The sequence below is a fragment of the Opisthocomus hoazin genome, chromosome 4 (genome assembly GCF_030867145.1).
Source record: "Opisthocomus hoazin isolate bOpiHoa1 chromosome 4, bOpiHoa1.hap1, whole genome shotgun sequence".
Classification (NCBI taxonomy): Eukaryota; Metazoa; Chordata; class Aves; order Opisthocomiformes; family Opisthocomidae; genus Opisthocomus; species Opisthocomus hoazin.
This window is the reverse complement of record NC_134417.1, coordinates 55,035,418-55,054,032: the sequence shown is the minus strand read 5'-3', so window position 1 is coordinate 55,054,032 and position 18,615 is coordinate 55,035,418. Positions and strand designations below refer to the sequence as shown.

General features: G+C 38.8%; 1 protein-coding gene across 3 annotated transcripts in view; it reads right to left on the bottom strand.

The window, feature by feature from the left end:
• ANKRD28 (ankyrin repeat domain 28) overlaps positions 1–18,615 on the bottom strand; it is a 126,752-nt gene that overhangs the window by 66,872 nt on the left and 41,265 nt on the right. Inside the window, exons 1-2 of one of the 3 annotated variants that reach the window (XM_075419068.1) lie at positions 16,489–17,979; positions 15,322–15,405 (exon numbers count right to left, since the gene is read on the bottom strand). In XM_075419068.1, the coding sequence (XP_075275183.1) occupies positions 15,322–15,405; positions 16,489–16,605 (201 nt within the window). In that variant the 5' untranslated portion in view covers positions 16,606–17,979. Of the gene's footprint in view, positions 1–15,321; positions 15,406–16,488; positions 17,980–18,615 lie in introns of those variants that run through there. The other 2 variants (XM_009938808.2, XM_075419067.1) reach the window with 2 other exon arrangements.

Genomic DNA, 18,615 nt, shown 5'->3' with positions numbered 1-18,615 from the left:
AAGGAAGGTAGATTTAGATTAGACATAAGAAAAAATATTTACTGTGAGGGTGGTGAGGCACAGGCACAGGTCACCCAGAGAAGCTGTGGATGCCCCCTCCCTGGCAGTGTTCAAGGCCAGGCTGGATGGGACTTTGAGCAACCCGGTCTAGTGAGAGGTGTCCCTGCCCATGGTGGGGGGGAGAACTAGATGATCTTTAAGCTGCCTTCCAACCCAAACCATTCTACGATTCTATGATTCTACAAAGTTTCACTTGAGTCTGGGTGAATGGGCAAAAGAGAGAAGAATCCATGCTCAGTGGCATTAAAAATGACAGAAATGGACAATCCGATCTATTCAGATTTCATCACTAACGACAGTGATAAAAGGCTAAGAAATTTGACTATAAAAATTTTCGAGCTATATCCACCGTTCCACCATGAGAAATGAATGAACAAGAACAAAATGAACAATGGTCAGGAAACCTCCTTCCCTGGGACAATAAGGTATCTGCCATGGTGAGGGTTTCAGGCGAAAAAAAGTATCACAGACACATTCTAAACTGGAGTTTTAGAGTCCATAACAATGGTGACCAACTGTAATGCACTTCATAACAGAACAGCTGTCCCTTCTGGTCCTGGCTATTGGAACATCCCAGGCAATCATGTTTATTCCCTAACACAAAACCTGGAGTGTATTTGAAATCTCACAGAAAAACATCAGGTCGCATGTTTGAACTTTACCTTTACTTAGACGACAGCAGAACAATACCACCTGTTGCATACCATTCCACTTTACAGGGACACAAAAATAAGTGGGAATCCCCACCAAGCAGGGGGCAGGGAAGAATTCACATTGCGTGGATTTGCTGTGTGGACATACTCTGCAATCCCAAAAGCATCCTCATTTAACCTGATGCCTCCAGGCATTTTTAAAATGGAATTTCTGCAATTGAATTTGAAGTTCAAGTTCACAGAACAGCACTAAAGTCCATGGAAAGTAATTTATTTCCCATTCAGCTAATGATTATTTGACTCAAATAACAAAACTAAAACTGATAAACAACTGTATCCTCACTGACCCACTACACACAATTCATACACAAAATAAAATCTTATAAATAAAAAGCACATTGAAAGTTTGGTTTCTTTCTAAAATGGCTAAACAGTAAGAGCAACCTGGTGGGAATCATTAAAACTAAGTTTGCACAGAGAAAACATCATGCATTCACATATATGATACTGACAAGTTACACTGGAATATTCACTTATATTCAATCACCTCTTATTAAAAATTCCTTTTCAAAAACAAGTAAGACAGCTCAGTTGTATCTTTCTAGTATTTTCAAGTAACACCTGGAAATACCTTTAACAAAATTTGCACAAATAATATGAAGGGTTCAAGTTGCGTGAGCAAACATCAGTTGCCAAAGTGCTCTTGCTCAACAGGCTATCTGGTCTGTAATATTGGCACTCAGTAGAACAACTTGACAGCAAGGGGACGGGAGAAAATCTGCTGGTTTAACTTTTATTGAATCCCAAACTTTAATACCCATGGCAACTTAGGGAAGTGCAATTCTGAATGCAAGTTGGTACTACACTACAAAAAAGACTGCAAAAAAAGCAACTGAAGTTCGTAACAATTCAAGTTGCTATGTAACACTGTTCTGGACATCTTTTTCATACAATTAACTTTTCAAACTCTAGCTGTCTTACATCGCAAGCATTAGGCGCAAAACACTGTTCAACTGTAACTGTTTGAAGCCCTGTCCACTTAAAACAGTGACACCAAAAGACTCTCAAAAATAAAAAGTGAGTCACATTTAGTGCAAATAACAGCTATTAATATCTATGATTCTGATGTCTGGACCCGACAGCCAGCTAAACTCTCAAAGAACGAGAGTAAAAATTTCTCATTTAAAGGGTACACTCAAAAATATTTTGATGCAGTTAAGATGTTTAAGCAGCGAGATTCAGTTCATAACCATGCCTTGCTTCCAGGGAGGCCTTTTTGAAGTACTGAGTCTTCAAAAGCATTCTATTTTACTATGAAAACAAACAACATTTTGTAGAATACAGAGTGGGTTTTTTTTTTTTCATTTGGGTTCTGGAAGAGCATTATTTTTGTCTGTCAGTGACAAGAGAATGAAGTTCAATTTCCTATTTTTATTAGCTGTTATGCTACTCCTAAAGGTTAAAAGTTATAGACAGTGCATCCTTACAACTCACAACTAAAGAGGTACACAGCAGGAAGACTTTTTGACTTGTGGTCAAGTATTTCAAGAGACATATTCTGAAACAACCAAACATCTGTGTATTCTTCCAAGTAATTCTCCTCAAAAACATGTCTCTCCAATTTTTGTTTTTTGAAAGTACTAAGTCAGGGTGCTTTTTGGAAATACATAATCTTCTCATACCCTTTAACCTTTATGTTCCATGCAGGTTTTGTAATGTTGCTGTCACTGTTATAATTCTCGCCGGTCAGGTTTTCAAACTCATGTACAGAACAAGCACAGTTTGTAAGCAAAGCTCAACCTAGGTCTCTGTTCTATAAAAATGTCTACATAACTTCTTTTGCCCAAACTATAAAGGCTAGGATTCCTTGTGAGTGAACTCAAGCATCCATTTGAGTATTGGATAAGGACCTGAAAACTGAGCAGGTTTTGTGAGCTGCTCCCTCTCACTAGAAGTTCCAACATCAAGAATTTGGTCCCATTTATCACTCATAAAGGCTACTGAATTCTTGCCCAGTACATGGAATGAATAAAGAGCTATTCTCTACCCTTTGATAAAAGCAACTTGGTCTCACGATACAGCTGAGGCACTTTGGACGTATTTTCTTTCCTTTAACTTGAGAATTAAAATAGAGCAACTTTTAGAGCCAAGAGTATTTATTAATATACTGGATCATTGGAGTGGGGCAAGACAGCAAAACCCCCCATCATTAAAATTAAAAAATACCCACCTACAAACCACAAATCTCTATAGCATTCAAAACTATGCTGTATTTTCAAAAAGATAGAATAACATCTCATTAAAAAGTACTTTCCCTTGGCTTTACCCTTCCCACATGCCAACCGTATGATTTGTAAACATTTACCTGGTATGTATGGCAGAAAAAAACCCCAGCTTTTAATCGGAATACAGCTGCCAATAAGAAAAGCGATAAATAACTGTGAAACTATTTTTGAAAAAAATCAGGCAGTATGTGAAAGGGATGTACTTTCCCTAAGGAGAGTACAGTGCTGTGGAGCACATTACGTAACCCAGCCTGCGCTCGCAGAGTGAGGCAAACGAGGGACAGTGACTGCCTCGTCTTGCTCCGTCATCTGCCTGTAACATTTGAGGACACGAATAAGAAAACATGCCAAGGGAGAAACCAGTACAATACAGGCTCTGTTTGTGCTCCAGTGAAAGATCACACCACACTAGGTAAGGTATGCACATCTCCATCCCAGTTTAAATCCACCACATTACGTTTGGGCCAGTGGCACTTTTGTTCAGAAAAGCTGGGGTTTCTGCCTTTTTCATGGCAAAGACTAGTGCTAGAATGACAACCCTACACGTCTGATGTAAATCAGGTATTCGTCTCACTAACTGCATTGTCCTGGTGACAGGAAAAGATGCAGTTTTCAGGTTGTGTGTTTAATGTTAGCACCTTTTCTTCGAGCAAGCTAAAACATTTTGTTTGTGCGTGTTGTTAAATAGCACCATAAAGTAAGGTCATCTAGCTGCAATACACAAAGTCCTTCTGTTCAGAGACCCTTGCGCTATTCTGAACATCTGACTCCAAGTAGCATACAACACAATCTATGCTATACAGAGACAAATCGTTAGGTGAGAAAAATCCCGCAGAATAGCTATTCTGAAGAATGAACATGAGAGACAAAAAACCCCTCCGCCCAACACTGAGTGTCCGCAGCAGAAAATGAAAGGTGTCCACGTTGATCACAAAAGAAATACAACAGAAAGCCTCTGCTAGCAAGGATCAAAACTCCTTCAAAAGTGCTGGTAACCTTAGGATCAAAGTACTTTATTTGCACTATTCCTTCGGCTAAATAGATAGGGGATAAGCTTAGAAGGTAACTGTCATTACAGGAATAGCTTGCAGCAACTAAAGCAAGACATTTGCACTCCTTTGAGACAATAAGTCAGCATTATGTAGTGTACTTATAAGTCACCATAATTACAAATATACATATGTATATAACTAGTATTTCATGCAAATAAAAACTGAAATGAAATTAATGATCAGGAAGGATGATAATAAAGTAGGACTCAAAGACTGAGAAAAGAACAGAATTCCGCCTGTTTCGGAGATAGAAAGGTACAGGCTGATACCACGGGCCTGAGAAAATTCCCCTTAAACTTCATATTCCCAGACAGACATTGTATCTGAACTTCTGGAGCATACTCTCCAGCAAGGCCTCAGAGATCCCTCATTGCAATGAGCTTCCAGTCTGTTTGTCCTCAGACCTGACACCAGTTATGAGCCTTTTTCCAGGCCCCACAGCCACCTACTGACAGTTGGCGAGAGCCCTTCTCCATGGGCATTTACAGGATTGCCCTCCCTACAACATGTAGCAAACAAATGAGAAACACCTTTTCGCACTTTTTGGTACACATCCATCCTTTATTACAGTAGATTTAAGGAACTTAAAAGGTGTATCTACGTTGCGAGAGCCTGTGTACAAGGGCCAAACTGGATGAAGGAAATGATGGTGTTAAGTGATAGCATATTAGATATGCCACAATAAATATGTAAGATACCTTTAATCACTTGCAAGTGGAGAAAATTGTCTTGTTCAAAGGTGAGTTGCGTATGAATAAAGAGTTTTCACCCAGAAAGTTGCTGCAAATAATCGGTAAATTCAAATCCGATCTTGCTATTACCAGCAATGCATTCTTTAAGGACTGTGTCAATGTTGGAAGTTAAGACATATTAAGTTTACTCAGCTTTTTTCTTCTCTCTGCTCTTTCAGTGGGGATGTTCTGTTCTCAAATACCAATCCTCTGCGTGACAGGCACAGCAACTGCCAGGAGTAACCCCAGTAAGCTCTAACTATTCCAAGACCTTGCCTCTAGCTTGTTTTGTAAAAGCAGCAGGAAATGCAGAACTTCAATTACGCTTTGAAGGTTACAAACTTCAGTAACAATTGCTAAAAATAATATGGCAAATTAGACGATCAACAAATCGTTATCACTAAGAATCACACTGGAGACTCAAACACAAAATTCTTGAAACATACTTAACTTTGATCTAATTATTCATGGTTCTCTTCATAAATTCCAATTTTTCAATGTTAAAGAAGTAACAATGACCAAAACAAAACCTGCCTGTCAAATCCCCAATTACTGTGAAACAAATTCAGTGTACAGCCAATACGGTAAAGACACTGCCACGCAGACATCCAAGCTTGTTTGCCCAGTTTAGCAAACAGTATAGCCATATCAGCATAATACTAGGCGAGCTTACTAGACCTGCTGAGAAGGATATACTAGCCTGAGTGGCACACCACAGTAATATCAATTCATATTAAATCTCTAAAGAATATTTCTCATTACTTGTACAAGGCAGCACCACACCACATGAGCACATTCTTTTTTTCGAAGTCCTGTCCTTTGCAATGGTAACTTTTTGAGAGCTGCCATCCACAGAATTCACTGTACCAATCAGCAATTTGTTGATGTTAGTCAGATTATCCCACAACTCTAATGGTTTGTTTGTATCACTCTAAGAAGCGTGATAACTCAGTACATCTGAAAATCTCATTTGCACATGCTAAATACAGTGTTATCAACATGAAGCAAGGAATTATTCCTCTTTGGACTGGCAAGGTTCTCTCACTAAGAGTTTTGATTCTGAAGAAAAAGGCTTAACTATACAGATTTGTATTTAAAACATTTTGAATCTGTTTCTACACCAGAAGAGGAACTCAACACCGTTAGGATGCATTTTATATTGAGGCTGAAAAACATGATTCACTCTAAACCTCTAAAAAGGAAATAAGATATCAGATTATTCATTACAGATGACATGCCTGAAAAACATTTCACAGTAAAGAACAGGAAATCCACAACTTCAAAGTTCGGTAACAGTAAAGAACTGCCGTGTTATGAATTTATATCTTCTTTGAGTAGCTGGTGGATACTCTGTGCAACATACAACTTGCAGCAAGTTTCCACAACACTCAGAAGAATAGGGTCTCCAAAGTTCTCCATTTCTGGAATCAATCAGGCTGCAGATCCATGGATCAAATAGCCTCGTGTCAGATCCTTTCCTATGGGAAAAGCTTCCCCAAATTCCCTGCAGCTAAGTGTCTTCTTATCCCTTCAGATACATAACACGAATATCCACGTTTTTAAGAACTGACAATTCTTTACCAGAATAACCCCTGGAAATTCCCATATGGTAGTGCTGAACTCTACCTACTCCCTCAAAAACATCTCATTAAAACTTCAGCATGTTTAGTGGCAAGATGTTTTACAAGCTTTGTAGCTTGTTAATGGAACACCACACGCATTTGCCTGTGCTATTCATATAATAACCTTAAATGCTTACAAATACCTGAAGGGTGGGTGTCAAGAGGATGGGGCCAAGCTCTTTTCAGTGGTGCCCAGTGACAGGACAAGGGGCAATGGGCACAAACTGAAGCACAGGAAGTTCCGTCTGAACACGAGGAAGAACTTCTTCACTGTGGGGGTGACGGAGCACTGGAACAGGCTGCCCAGGGAGGTTGTGGAGTCTCCTTCTCTGGAGATATTCAAGACCTGCCTGGACAAGGTCCTGTGGAGCTTGCTGTAGGTGACCCTGCTTTGGCAGGAGGGTTGGACTAGATGACCCACAGAGGTCCCTTCCAACCCCTACTATTCTGTGATTCTGTGATTCTATAAACCAACTCCTAGACCTTCTTGCACGCAAGCTACTTCAGCACCACATTAAAACTGATGCGTGCCTGTAAATTCTGAGCAGGCAGAGCCTGCTCCTGTCTGCACAGGACCACACACACTCTCCAGAAAAATAGGATTCTTCACAGAATTTTCCTGCTGTTCTTCAGATGTAAAGGAATTCCAATGAAGTGAACACTTAATAAAGCAGGAGAGTCTCATGACTCATCATTTATCAGGCTGGTCACACAGGAAATGGGGGTTCCTGTTTGTGGTGGAAACATTAAGACAGTTTAGCACACAGACTATCTAGAAGCAGAAAGCAATACCGTACACTGACATGCACATCGGACAAAAGTCCAAGCAGAAATTTATGGAGAAAGCAACATCTTGCTCTCGTTCTACAGCTGTTATTTTACTAGAAGGCCATGGGCAAACAGGATAAAGATGATGAGAGCTACCATTAGTCTTTAAGATTACATACTAATTTTTTCTCTCCCATACGCATGAAAAATGTATTTACATATACCTCATGCAAAATGAAAACATCCCAAATTAAATAAAGCCATTAACTATTTAAAATGTCTCTATCTAATGACAAAAGCTCTCTCAGTTCTTTAATATTAGAGATCTGTTCTGAGAGATAGGTATAATTATTGTTATTTAGACAGGTAATAAAAATCCTTCCACAAACAGTCAGCAGTGGAAGCGTCTGAAGGCACACTCAACTTGTTTTGTGATTTATGCCCACTCTGACTTCACCTGCTCTCTACAAGGTCTCACTGCCCCCAGCTTGCCCGACACAAGATTTCCCAGACCCTGCTGCAGCCCCTGGAGCTGGGTTCCAGGCAGAGGGTACCCGGCAGGAGCTCCTGCACCCAGTCAAGGCCTGTGTTTCTCAGCAGTGGCTTTTCACTGGAGGATCGGATTATCTTAATTAGTATTTGTTTATACAGGAATGTTTTATTTCCTCTCTGACCTCCTACAGTTATTTCATAGGACTGTTATCACAGTCAACTCATTATATGCTTACTGTCACTAGCATTAGACAAGCTACCATATTTTTTCAAATATATACCCATATTCACATTATATATATAACTTCTATGCATATATTTAGGCACACACGTGTACATACATGTCTTTTCAATATACAGTTCTTATTTGCAGGAAAACTCACAGCAAGTCACTGTGCTTAACAATCCAATGAATGAAACTGAATTAAAATAACTAGGACCAATCTCTACATCATAACTCACCCTATGTTCTCATCAAATTGAAAAGTCTTTCAAACTCAAATACCTGTAATTTTATCCCCCAAATCTGCTACAATCTAAACTAGACATAAAAACAGATTACAAATAATGTTCAGCCAAGCAGAAACCTTTCTAGTAGGAAAAAAACCACAAATCCAAAGTTGCACAGAATTTTAAATAAATAAATAGGAAAATTAGCAAGTGGTTTTAAAACAATTTTTCCTCTAGATCCGATCGACAAAACCTGCAGCTATAAATCTTAAGAATCACACTAGCTGTAACTAGCATATTATAAAAGATGGGAAACTAAAATTCGTCCTCATTCTAAAGCTCTCTGAGAAAAGAAGTGTTCTCAAGAGCAGAAAACCTGTAAATATTTTAAGTACTTTATTAATACCTCAAAAGTCACAATTTTCACTAAATACTTCTTTGCTATGATTAGAGACTCAAGATACTACCACATTTTTGGAGAGGTTTTAAATTTAAGATTGTTTTTAATAGTTCTAAATTGTGCACTCCAAGATAGTATTACAGCTACACATTCACGTTGTCAATCTAGATAGTTACAAAATAATTAGTGTCTCTATCAAATGCTTGTCTGCAATCAGAAATTAGCAAAAGACCCAATTATAAAAAAGTGACTGATACTTTCACAAAAGAAAAATGTACACCTGATTGAAACTCTCTAGCAATGACCACAACTAAGAAAGGAGAAGTTCATACCCTGACCTATTAAGATAGGAACTAAAAAATAAATAGTGTTCTTCAGAATATTTTACCGTTTTCCAGATGCCTTTTTAATTCCTCCCTCACATCCAAATCAGCAAACCAGAAGTTAAGAGCACTGCCTGCACAGTGTGTCCTGCCAGGGAACACAATAAGATGCTCCTCACAGTACCAAATACGTTACTGCAAGTTTTTGTTGCCAGCTCCAGCTGCCAACAAAGAAAGTTCTTCACATAAATAGTCTATGCTGCCTCCAGGAATCTGACAAAACAGTTATGAGCACTGAGTCCAATGCATGCCCAGGACAGACAGACTAGTTAGCAAACCCATCATCTCTCACCTCTTCAGAAACACAGCCTGAAGAATTTATACTGTGCAAAATTCCTGCTTAGCCTTTGCTACATTATGCTAGTTTTTAACCGCTATTTATTCTCAGCAGATTAGACACAACAGACACACGGTAGCTTTGCTCTGATTGCCAGCGGCTTTATCTAGTAACAAGAGGTGTTACACATGAATTGGCCTGGAAACCGATTTCCCTGCGAGCACGCTCTGGGTGGACCAAATCACAAACCATTACTAAACTTCACAACCGTTTTTTCTGATCACTGGCCCCAGTATTCCTGAAGTGGAAAGGAGTATGATTTGGACACGCCTGCCTTCCCATTGCTTTTATCCAGTCCATGCAAATCTCTGTACAAAACTATCAAAGTTTGCACCACTGTTTTGAAAATAGTTTCCACCCCCTGTTAAAAAAACACCTCCCTGAACCCCCAGAAGAGCACAGAAACATGGAATCGCAGACGAACCATCCCTCTTTGAAAAGTATCAAGTGTTAACCTGCTCTGAGTGACTTCTTCCAGTTGTCCCCACCAGCAAATTCTTACACTGACGTGACTCGTTACAAAAGACACTGATAACAAAATGCATAACTCTAACACTTTATGTATAGCAATTAATGCAGAACGAGGTTTTTAGAGGTATAGATATGTCAAACTAAAGTGAATTTACATTTGTAGTTGTATGAGTGCACACTTTTTATCAAAAACAAACAAAAAACCCCAAAACCAAAAAAATTACACATTAGTAATTGGTAAAGTAATTGGCTACAGAAAGATAATGAACATAAAAGTAAAAAAAATCCTAGAGATTATTTTTACCTCATTACACATTATGGCTTTTTGTTCATTTATTTTTAAGCATAAGTCCATGATACTTACTCATGTCTTTACACTGAGGGACATTTCAATGTAATTGCTGAATTAGACAGCAATTACAGTTTTCCACATAACAACATATATAAAAATTCTTTTAATGTATGAAATAGATAAAGAATTTATTTGTATGATCAGAATGTTGAACTCTACTAAATTCTGTAGAATGTTCCATATTTCAGCTACGTAATTCAGGCTTTCCTGTTCTACACCGCACTTTGAAGTCTGCAGAAAAAAACCAATTACACCACAGTTCAACTCGCAAGGTTAAGTATAAATATAAAAGCCAGGAGACCACAGATTCATTGCCTATTTTTCTCTATTTAACCTCTTTTAGGGTGTTCCTGACCAACACCAGCATCACAAAGAATCTTCCTTTCTTTTTAAACTGTGCTTTAATTTTCATTCTTCTTTCATTCCTAAATTACTAGGCCATTTGAGACCCTCAACAATCTAATTCTCCTGGTACCGAGACACAATGCTGTATGAGAAGTCCTAGACTTGTCACTAGACTAACAAACCAATTTTCCTCCTCTTTCAGTCTATGCAATGACCTGCAGAGTAAAATAAATGTAAAAAATTTAACAGGCAATCAAGTAAGACATCATATCTTACCCTACAATGACATCCAGCAACATTCTCCTAGTTTGTGAATAACACAAACAAATCTTGTTTGTGAATAACACAAACAAGAAATTATGCAAACCCTCATTTGGGAGGACCGGGAACAGAGCCCACATCTCTGCTGCAACAGTTATCCACGCAGCAACCCTATTGCTCAAAATAACAAAGTCAGATATATACACTTAGCCCTCCTATTTGTACCTAGCACTTTGGTGCTACTGAATCATACCCCTTGTCAGTCCCAGGAACAAAACTTGGGATTTATGGGCAACGCTTCTTTGCTACCTAGATCAGGTTGGGGGATAGCAGACAAGATTCTCTCATTTTGGTTTATTTTCCCTTCTTCCCAAAATGGTAGCACAGGTGAGCTTTTATTTTATTTTTTGGTTGTTTACTATCGAAAAGAGCCATTAAATTCAGAGCTGTGCTGGACTGTCAACAGTCCAGGATAGAAATCACACAGATAAACCTGCTTGCTACAATCCTCGGTAGAGTATGTGGAACTTCATTTTCCCATCTTACATTTTATGTTGGAGAAAACACCACCACCTCACACATAAAGCAGCTTTAAAATACATTTCATAGTTTAAAGCTATTTTAATCTCACAAAGTGCAATGAGCAGTAAGATACAGGTGTTTCAGGTTTAAGTCACTTATCACATATATCAGTATCACTATTTTAAATAGGAGCAGTTAGCACTTTTGAACATTGTGTGATTTTGCGATTCCTCCAAAAAGAGCACTTGCTTGGCTTCAGCGTGAGAAGAGCAAGGGGCACACTGACACCAGTTCCAGAGAGGATTAAATGTTTATCCCCTCAGCTAAGATCAAGTGCAATCGGGTTATAAAAACTGCATATTGGGTTACGTGAAGTATCACTTTTCACAGCAAGAAATACTATCCTAATAGCTCTAGGAGAAGGAAAAAATGTTCTGATTTTGAACAATCATTTCAATAGTCAGATCTGCAACCTGTAAATTTTTGACAGTGAGCTGGTACTCTCTCCACAGAATTATATTCTTAACGAATAGCTAAGATGAAATACTCCATTTTTGTGGTCTTTTAAACTGAACATACGTTCTAAGTTTTGGTTACAAACAGAAACGGCACAATTGCAACAGTAATAGGCCTCTAAATCTTAAAAAGAACCCCAACCAAAATCGAAACAAATCTTGATCTATAAGGGGCAATGCTGAAATCATTTAGGTAGATAAAACTAACTGCTAAAAGTATACAACATTCAAACCAGCCACACTAATCAGCAACACCAGGAAGTGTTGAAGAACCCCATTAACTAATAATGAGATATCAAATATGTCAGTTATCACACAAGATTTTCCTTACTGCCAAGTCTCAAAAGCTCAGGATGGTACCAAGAAACAATAATTTTTTAACATCTATTTACACATACACACACACAGAGCATAGCAAAAGCCATGTGTATAACAGAAACTGTATCAGGCTTGACATATGTCATGTGTGTGATTTAAGCCTGAGTCAGAAACAAGCAGCTACAGTTTTTCAAGCTTTCTTGGGGAGAGGAAGGTAGAAGCACCCCTTCCTCTCTGTTTTTTCCATGAAGTGGAGACTCAAGAGAGTTCACCTTCCAAACAATACCTTTGAACAAAGTTCCCATAAATCGGTTTGGTCTATAAAAAAGCAGCACACTTCCAACTTGCCGAGTAGGTAAGCCTTCTTGAGCCACAGTTTAAGCAGCTCGGGATACACTCAGTTTGCTCTTTCTTCACAAAAGATTACAACTGCAGAGCAGAATACAATGCATGGTTTCTAAATCCAGATTGAGCCTGTGACTCAAGAAGGCTGGTGTGGCACGAACAGAGAACAATCTTCTTCCTGAAAAAGCCCGTTTCCTGTCAGTGCATCATCTTCAGAGCCACATGCAGCAACTCGTGTTACGAGAGGCCACCCATCTCAGAATCTTTCTAAATATAAAACTATGGTAGAAAACATTACCTGTTTTAGGAATAATGCTCTAATACAGTCCAACCTGGGTGCAATCTTTAGATATTACCATTATATCAAACAGCTACCACAGCCTAGCTTTGGAAGCCAAATACACAGACTCATCTCACTTAGCTTTACAAGAGTATTAAGCCAACTGTGATTAATGTTAAAGATAACATAGCCGAAAAGTAAAAAGGTAAATGAAGCTGGATAACAGAAGGAAAAAAACACCCACATTTCATCAAGACACTTAACAACTTTCCTAGATGAATGTCACTGTCACAACAAAGACCTAGAACAGCTCTATCTTCAGTTCACTTCTGGGCAAAATTAATTTGCAGAACTCTGTTAGGTCTCTAGTTACAGAGTCCAACCCATGCTCAGGGGAAGGAAGGAACGAATCTCAACTATTAGAGCACAAACTGCAAAATAATTAGTTGCTCTTGAGAGGGGGAAAGGACTCTGCAGAGGCATTGGAGGGAATGACTCTGGAATTCAAACAACTGTACTGAAGCACTTGGATAACGAAATGGAAAAAAATCCAACACATACACTGGTCTAATACAATCCACAACGGTCAAAACAGTTTATCATAATCATTCTCTTTGTTAGGAAATACATACAACCACTTAATTTTCTCCTCTTTTCCCCCTCCTTCTGTCCACCCCATTTCATAACACATAACCAAGGGGACAACTTTGGATCTAGACTTTATAGCGATATATTATCTCCAGCCAAGTACATACAACAAATGAAAAACCCAAGGAAAAGAACAAAACACACAGACAGATACACATTAAAAAAAAATAATCCACTAGGCAGTTTACTTCATTTCTACCAAACAATGGATGAATTTACATGCTCATTTAGTCCCAACAGTGTTTTAAGGGATATATGCGAACGTAATATTAAATATCGTAGCAGGACTAGGAGTGCCATGGTAGGAAGGACTGGTCATGTGTGATAAGCATCTGCCTATACTGAAGAAGGTGGCTGTGAAAAACGAGCGTATTTGTTCTGGATGGATTCTAAACATGCCCTGGGTGGTACTAGCCTAAGATGCACACACACGTTCTGTTAAAGGGAGATCTATCCACAGAAAGGAATAAAAAAATATTATATGTAAAATGAAAAAACCTCCAGATTTCGAATACACTACCTACAATATATTATTATTACCTTCACTGTAATTACCTGACAGTCTGAAGTAATCCTCTTCAAAGACATCAATTAGATACTTTCCTATTTAAGCACATCTGCTGACTTCATATTTATGTGCAACTGCTTGACAAAACCCAAGACAGAACAAAAACCAAAACCGAACCACTACATACATACTGAAATCTACCAGAGCCTTTTGTAATAATCAAAAAAGCAGAAAGATACTAACCTAACTCTGTTCACAGGCACTGTAGCTATGAATGCTAAACCTGACTTACACCTGGAGGAATAGTAACAGTACAGACGAATCAGCTTTTAAAAATAAAAACGGTGTGACCAGAGCATACATATGAAGAGACTGGAAGGATACACAGCTAATGCTCTCATAACTAAACAGAAGCTTAAGTCTTTTGATATTCTATAATCCATCATACAATCCTGCTTAAGAACATGCAAAACTACTGAAAGAGAAGAGGAAAAAAAGTCCAACCTCATCAAACAAAACTTTAGATTTGACAGCAAGTTTACTTATACAGGGTCATAATAAAGCTCTTCAAGACAACGGGAGGGCTCCCTTATACTTCAGCTGACATTGGTCAGATATAAATTCTGAAGAATGCTTTTAAGTGTCAAAATACACATACCAAACTAAGTATTTGTTTTTGGTTTATATCTCTCAAGAAGAAAATGTAAACAATTATCATGGTCTTACACTGGCCACCACATCGCATCTAGATGTTAGACTTCGCTTTTTAGCATCACTCTTGTTCTTACACATTTGGAGGAGAAACAGTGACATACATTCCCACAGTGTTAAGCCCTAAATGATTTATGTCAGTCTGCTTTAATAACCAAAGCAATTTCTAACCAATGTAAAGAGCTTATGCTATATCATCAGGTGTATTAGAATTTTAACAGAAAGTAAATACACTAACTGCATGCTGTTCAAATCTTGAATCTCACCCAATGGAACAAACTCAATTTCATTTCAGTACATTTTAAGTCTGCAGTGTCTGGGTTTGCAGCACCACAACTAGGACATCCAATTTCTGATTTTTACTTATTAGTATAATCATTAGGCTTCCCTTATTAAAATTCACTATTAACCCTACATACTGAAACCCCAGACTATTTTCTTATGATTGACTAATGTATACTATATGCTGTATTTAATTTAAAAAGAACCAAAGTCTACATAGCATCACACTTAACCAATCTAACTTTCTAAAAAGTCTGATGTAATTGTATAAACAAACTTTTCAGTTACTCACACACTGCAGAACAAACATTTGAAAGGAATATAGAATCAGGTCTTTGCTATCAACACAAATCTACCCAGCTACATTCCTCCTTCCCAGTATTAAGTGTATGTATAGGCTTTGTCTATTACATAAAAGCAATAAAACTTGCAGCTCATGAATTAACAAAGTTTTTAAGTAATTAGTACAGCAGAAAGTTGTATGCAAACAAAATTAAAATGTATTCAAAGGTAATTGTGTTTGTTTTTACCTGAAAATTAACATCTTCTTTCTTAAATATCAGTGCTCGAACTTCGTCAGGATCTCCATTAAATATAGCTTGAACCAATGGTGGCTGAAATGAAGAAAAAACACATATTATAACCCCATTTTAGTTTTCAGTGATACACATATGTTTTTTGATACATAACACAAACAGAAGATGATGACAAAATGAAACAACCCAGGCAGTGAAATAAAGAAACCAGCAACAGTATTCAGAATTGAAGAAATTCCAAGTTTTAAAAACCTCAAACACACAAACATACTCTAAGTCAAGGAAATATATATTTAAAAAAAAAGGCCCCAGACACTAGCTTGTAACAGCTGAAAAGAGAACTCCGCACAACAAAATTAGGGCTGTTGTTACACACTGCGAATTCTATACAATATAAGCAAAGAAACCCTTTTTACATTAGCAAGCGACTAAAGTTACTAGAAGTTATTCACCTGTTTAGATAGAGTGGGAAAGTGAGGCGCATCAGATAAGTATGGTAACAAATTCACACTCACACACATCTATTACTAAATATAGCAGGATTTCTTAGTAAGTAAGGAAAGCTGCTGAGGTATGCTAGCAAGATTTGTCAGTCACTTGACAAAATAAAATAATTTAAAGCAATAACAGTACAGTCCCCAGAGTTGATCATTTCCAGAAAGTGGTAACTTGAATCTAAGTTACATCAAGATTATGATTTATGCTATTCTTCATTTGAGCTCAGAATTGCTCTTGCTCAATGTACACTACATACTCTATCAATTCTCAAAATAAACACAGCATATTATTGCAATACAATGATTACATCAGTTTCTAAAGTGGTACTGCATAAACGTACCATTGAGGAATGAGGAGTGGAGCAGGGAAAAACCGTTTACTTCAAGTACAGTTTACCAAGCCCTCTAAAAATCCTCTGCTGTTATACAAGAGTTGAGATCTGGTATTGCTGCACCATAAATAAAGTTACATGAAAAAGAACAAGCCCTTGCAAATACTAATTCCACAGCTAAGTTTCAGCTTTTTCCCTCTTTAGTATAGGCAGTTTTTACGACCTTTCTTCTTTCAACGTCTCACATATTTATGTTAATCTTAGGAAAATTACCATTAGTATTTGCAACAGTATTATAAGCAGGAAATATGGAAACAAACAACAAGCCTTACCAGCACATTTCCAGAGGGCGACGGACGTAAAGATACATTTTCCTGAGGTAATTTGGAAATAAATGTGGGAGAATCATCTTCAACCTCCTCCAAAACAACAATACAGACTCGACTCATTCGATCCGTTTGAGGAAGCAAAAGCAAACAAAAAAATGCCAGCAACGGTATTTTTGGAACCAGACCGCAGGTATCGCAACAGGGACCATAGAGGAAGTACTTTCACCTGTTTCACACGCCCTCACAAACTTGGGAGTGCCAGCGCTGGTGTATTAGCATTTAAAAAAGGGACATTTCAGTCCCCCCCTACACTTCATTTCTCGGATTTAAACATCCTGAGATGTTCAAGGCAATGCTGAAAAAAAGTTGTTCTTTTTAAAATGAAATTTCCCTAGGCATCGAAACCACAATGAAGAAACTGTGGAACAGCTGATAAAAATATCCCAAGATCCAATTCCACCCGAGCAGCACTCACTGCTGCACACAGCTGTCCTTCCACAAGCAAATTTGCCTTTGTTAATGTCACAACTTCCCCAGTGTCCTTCTAGCCCCACAGTGAAGCCATTGTCGCTGAAGACACGACACCGTCCTACCGAGGATGGAACAAGGAACAATTGCCCCGAGAGCGATGGCCGCAGCTATACCCACTCCTGCAAGGTCAGTTTAAATCAACCGTCGCAGGCTTTCTAGCGACCGAAAATAAACGTGCCTTCTGATCATCCTGTCATTCCGCAGCTTCCTTTCTCAATGCCAAAAACAGCCCAGCCAGAAAAACGCATCTCATTCCCAGCAGTTATTCAGGACCTGCTCAGAGGAAAATAATTCTTTCTCATGCAAGAAAAATATCTGCAACACACAGCGCGGCTGCAGTACATTTACAGGCGATGAGTCAGACCACAGGGACAACGAACTGCTCGAATAATGCTGCTGGTTGAATCCAGCCTCCCCGAAAGACGGCGTTGCTCCGTCAGGGACACCAGCGATGCAGGGCGTTCGTTTCTCCTTCACCGGGCAGTAGCTGCGGCTTCTCCACTGGGGAACGCGTCAGGCAGAAAGACTCTGGAGCAAGAACGCTTCAGCAAAACAAGCTAGCTACCGCACACAAAAGCTCAAATTACTGCCTTCGACTTCTTCTGCAAAAGCAGTTCATCACTCAAAGTGTTTCTTTTGATCACCATGTGAATGCAGTTCCCATGATAATCTTCATTCAGATTGAGGAGGAGAGGGGAAAAAAAAAAAAAAAATCAGACTCCGTACATCTTCTCTGAGCCAACTTCTTTATCCGCACATCTGTCACTGTGCCAACCTGATTCTCCTCTTCAGTTAGAGCTTCTGCTGATCAGCTTTTTTCCTCGACAAATTACATTACACAACCAGCAGCTAGCCTTGCAAAGCTTCAAAAACGCCTCGCCGTCCGAGCCGGCCACCGCAAGCCCGCGAGCGCGGAGCACAAGCCACGGCCGCATTCCCCGCGCAGCAGCCTGCGAGCAGCGCCTGCAGCCTGGCAGGGTGCAGCGCCCAGTAATGCTCACATGGCACGCTGACCAGGGAGCCCTGCCACCGCTCCCGGGGCAACTTCCTCTGGCACCAAAAAAAAGCGCCTTTTTCTTTCTTTTTCTTTGGGGGGGGAGGGGGGGGGGGGCAGTCTTTGCAGTTAGGTTTGTGCCAGTTCCGTGACTAATGCAGCTGAAAACGTAAAAATCCTATAACTGAAGAAAGAGCGACTGTTTAATATTTTCCACTAAAAGCCACAAAGAAATCTGGTGTACTGGCTCTGCTGACTAACAACAACTTAGGCAGTAAACAATTCCAGCATTTCAACTGCTTTCATATGGCACTGGTCAGAGCAGCAAAACCATCCTCGTTTTAACTCACCCAGGACAAGGACCCCACATAAATACTCTGAAAATCAAATGAAAGTAAAATGTCTTTTAACGTAATCAGTTGACTATTAAGAAGCCAGCTATTAATGACCCAATCCATAGGTTTTTTGCAACAAACATACCCTCAGCCTGAAAAAAAATTACATTGGGAACAATTTAAATATAACAATATTAGTATTAGAATAATATTAATATGATAATATAACATCATAATAGAATATAATACAAAGCCCTACAACTTGCTGAA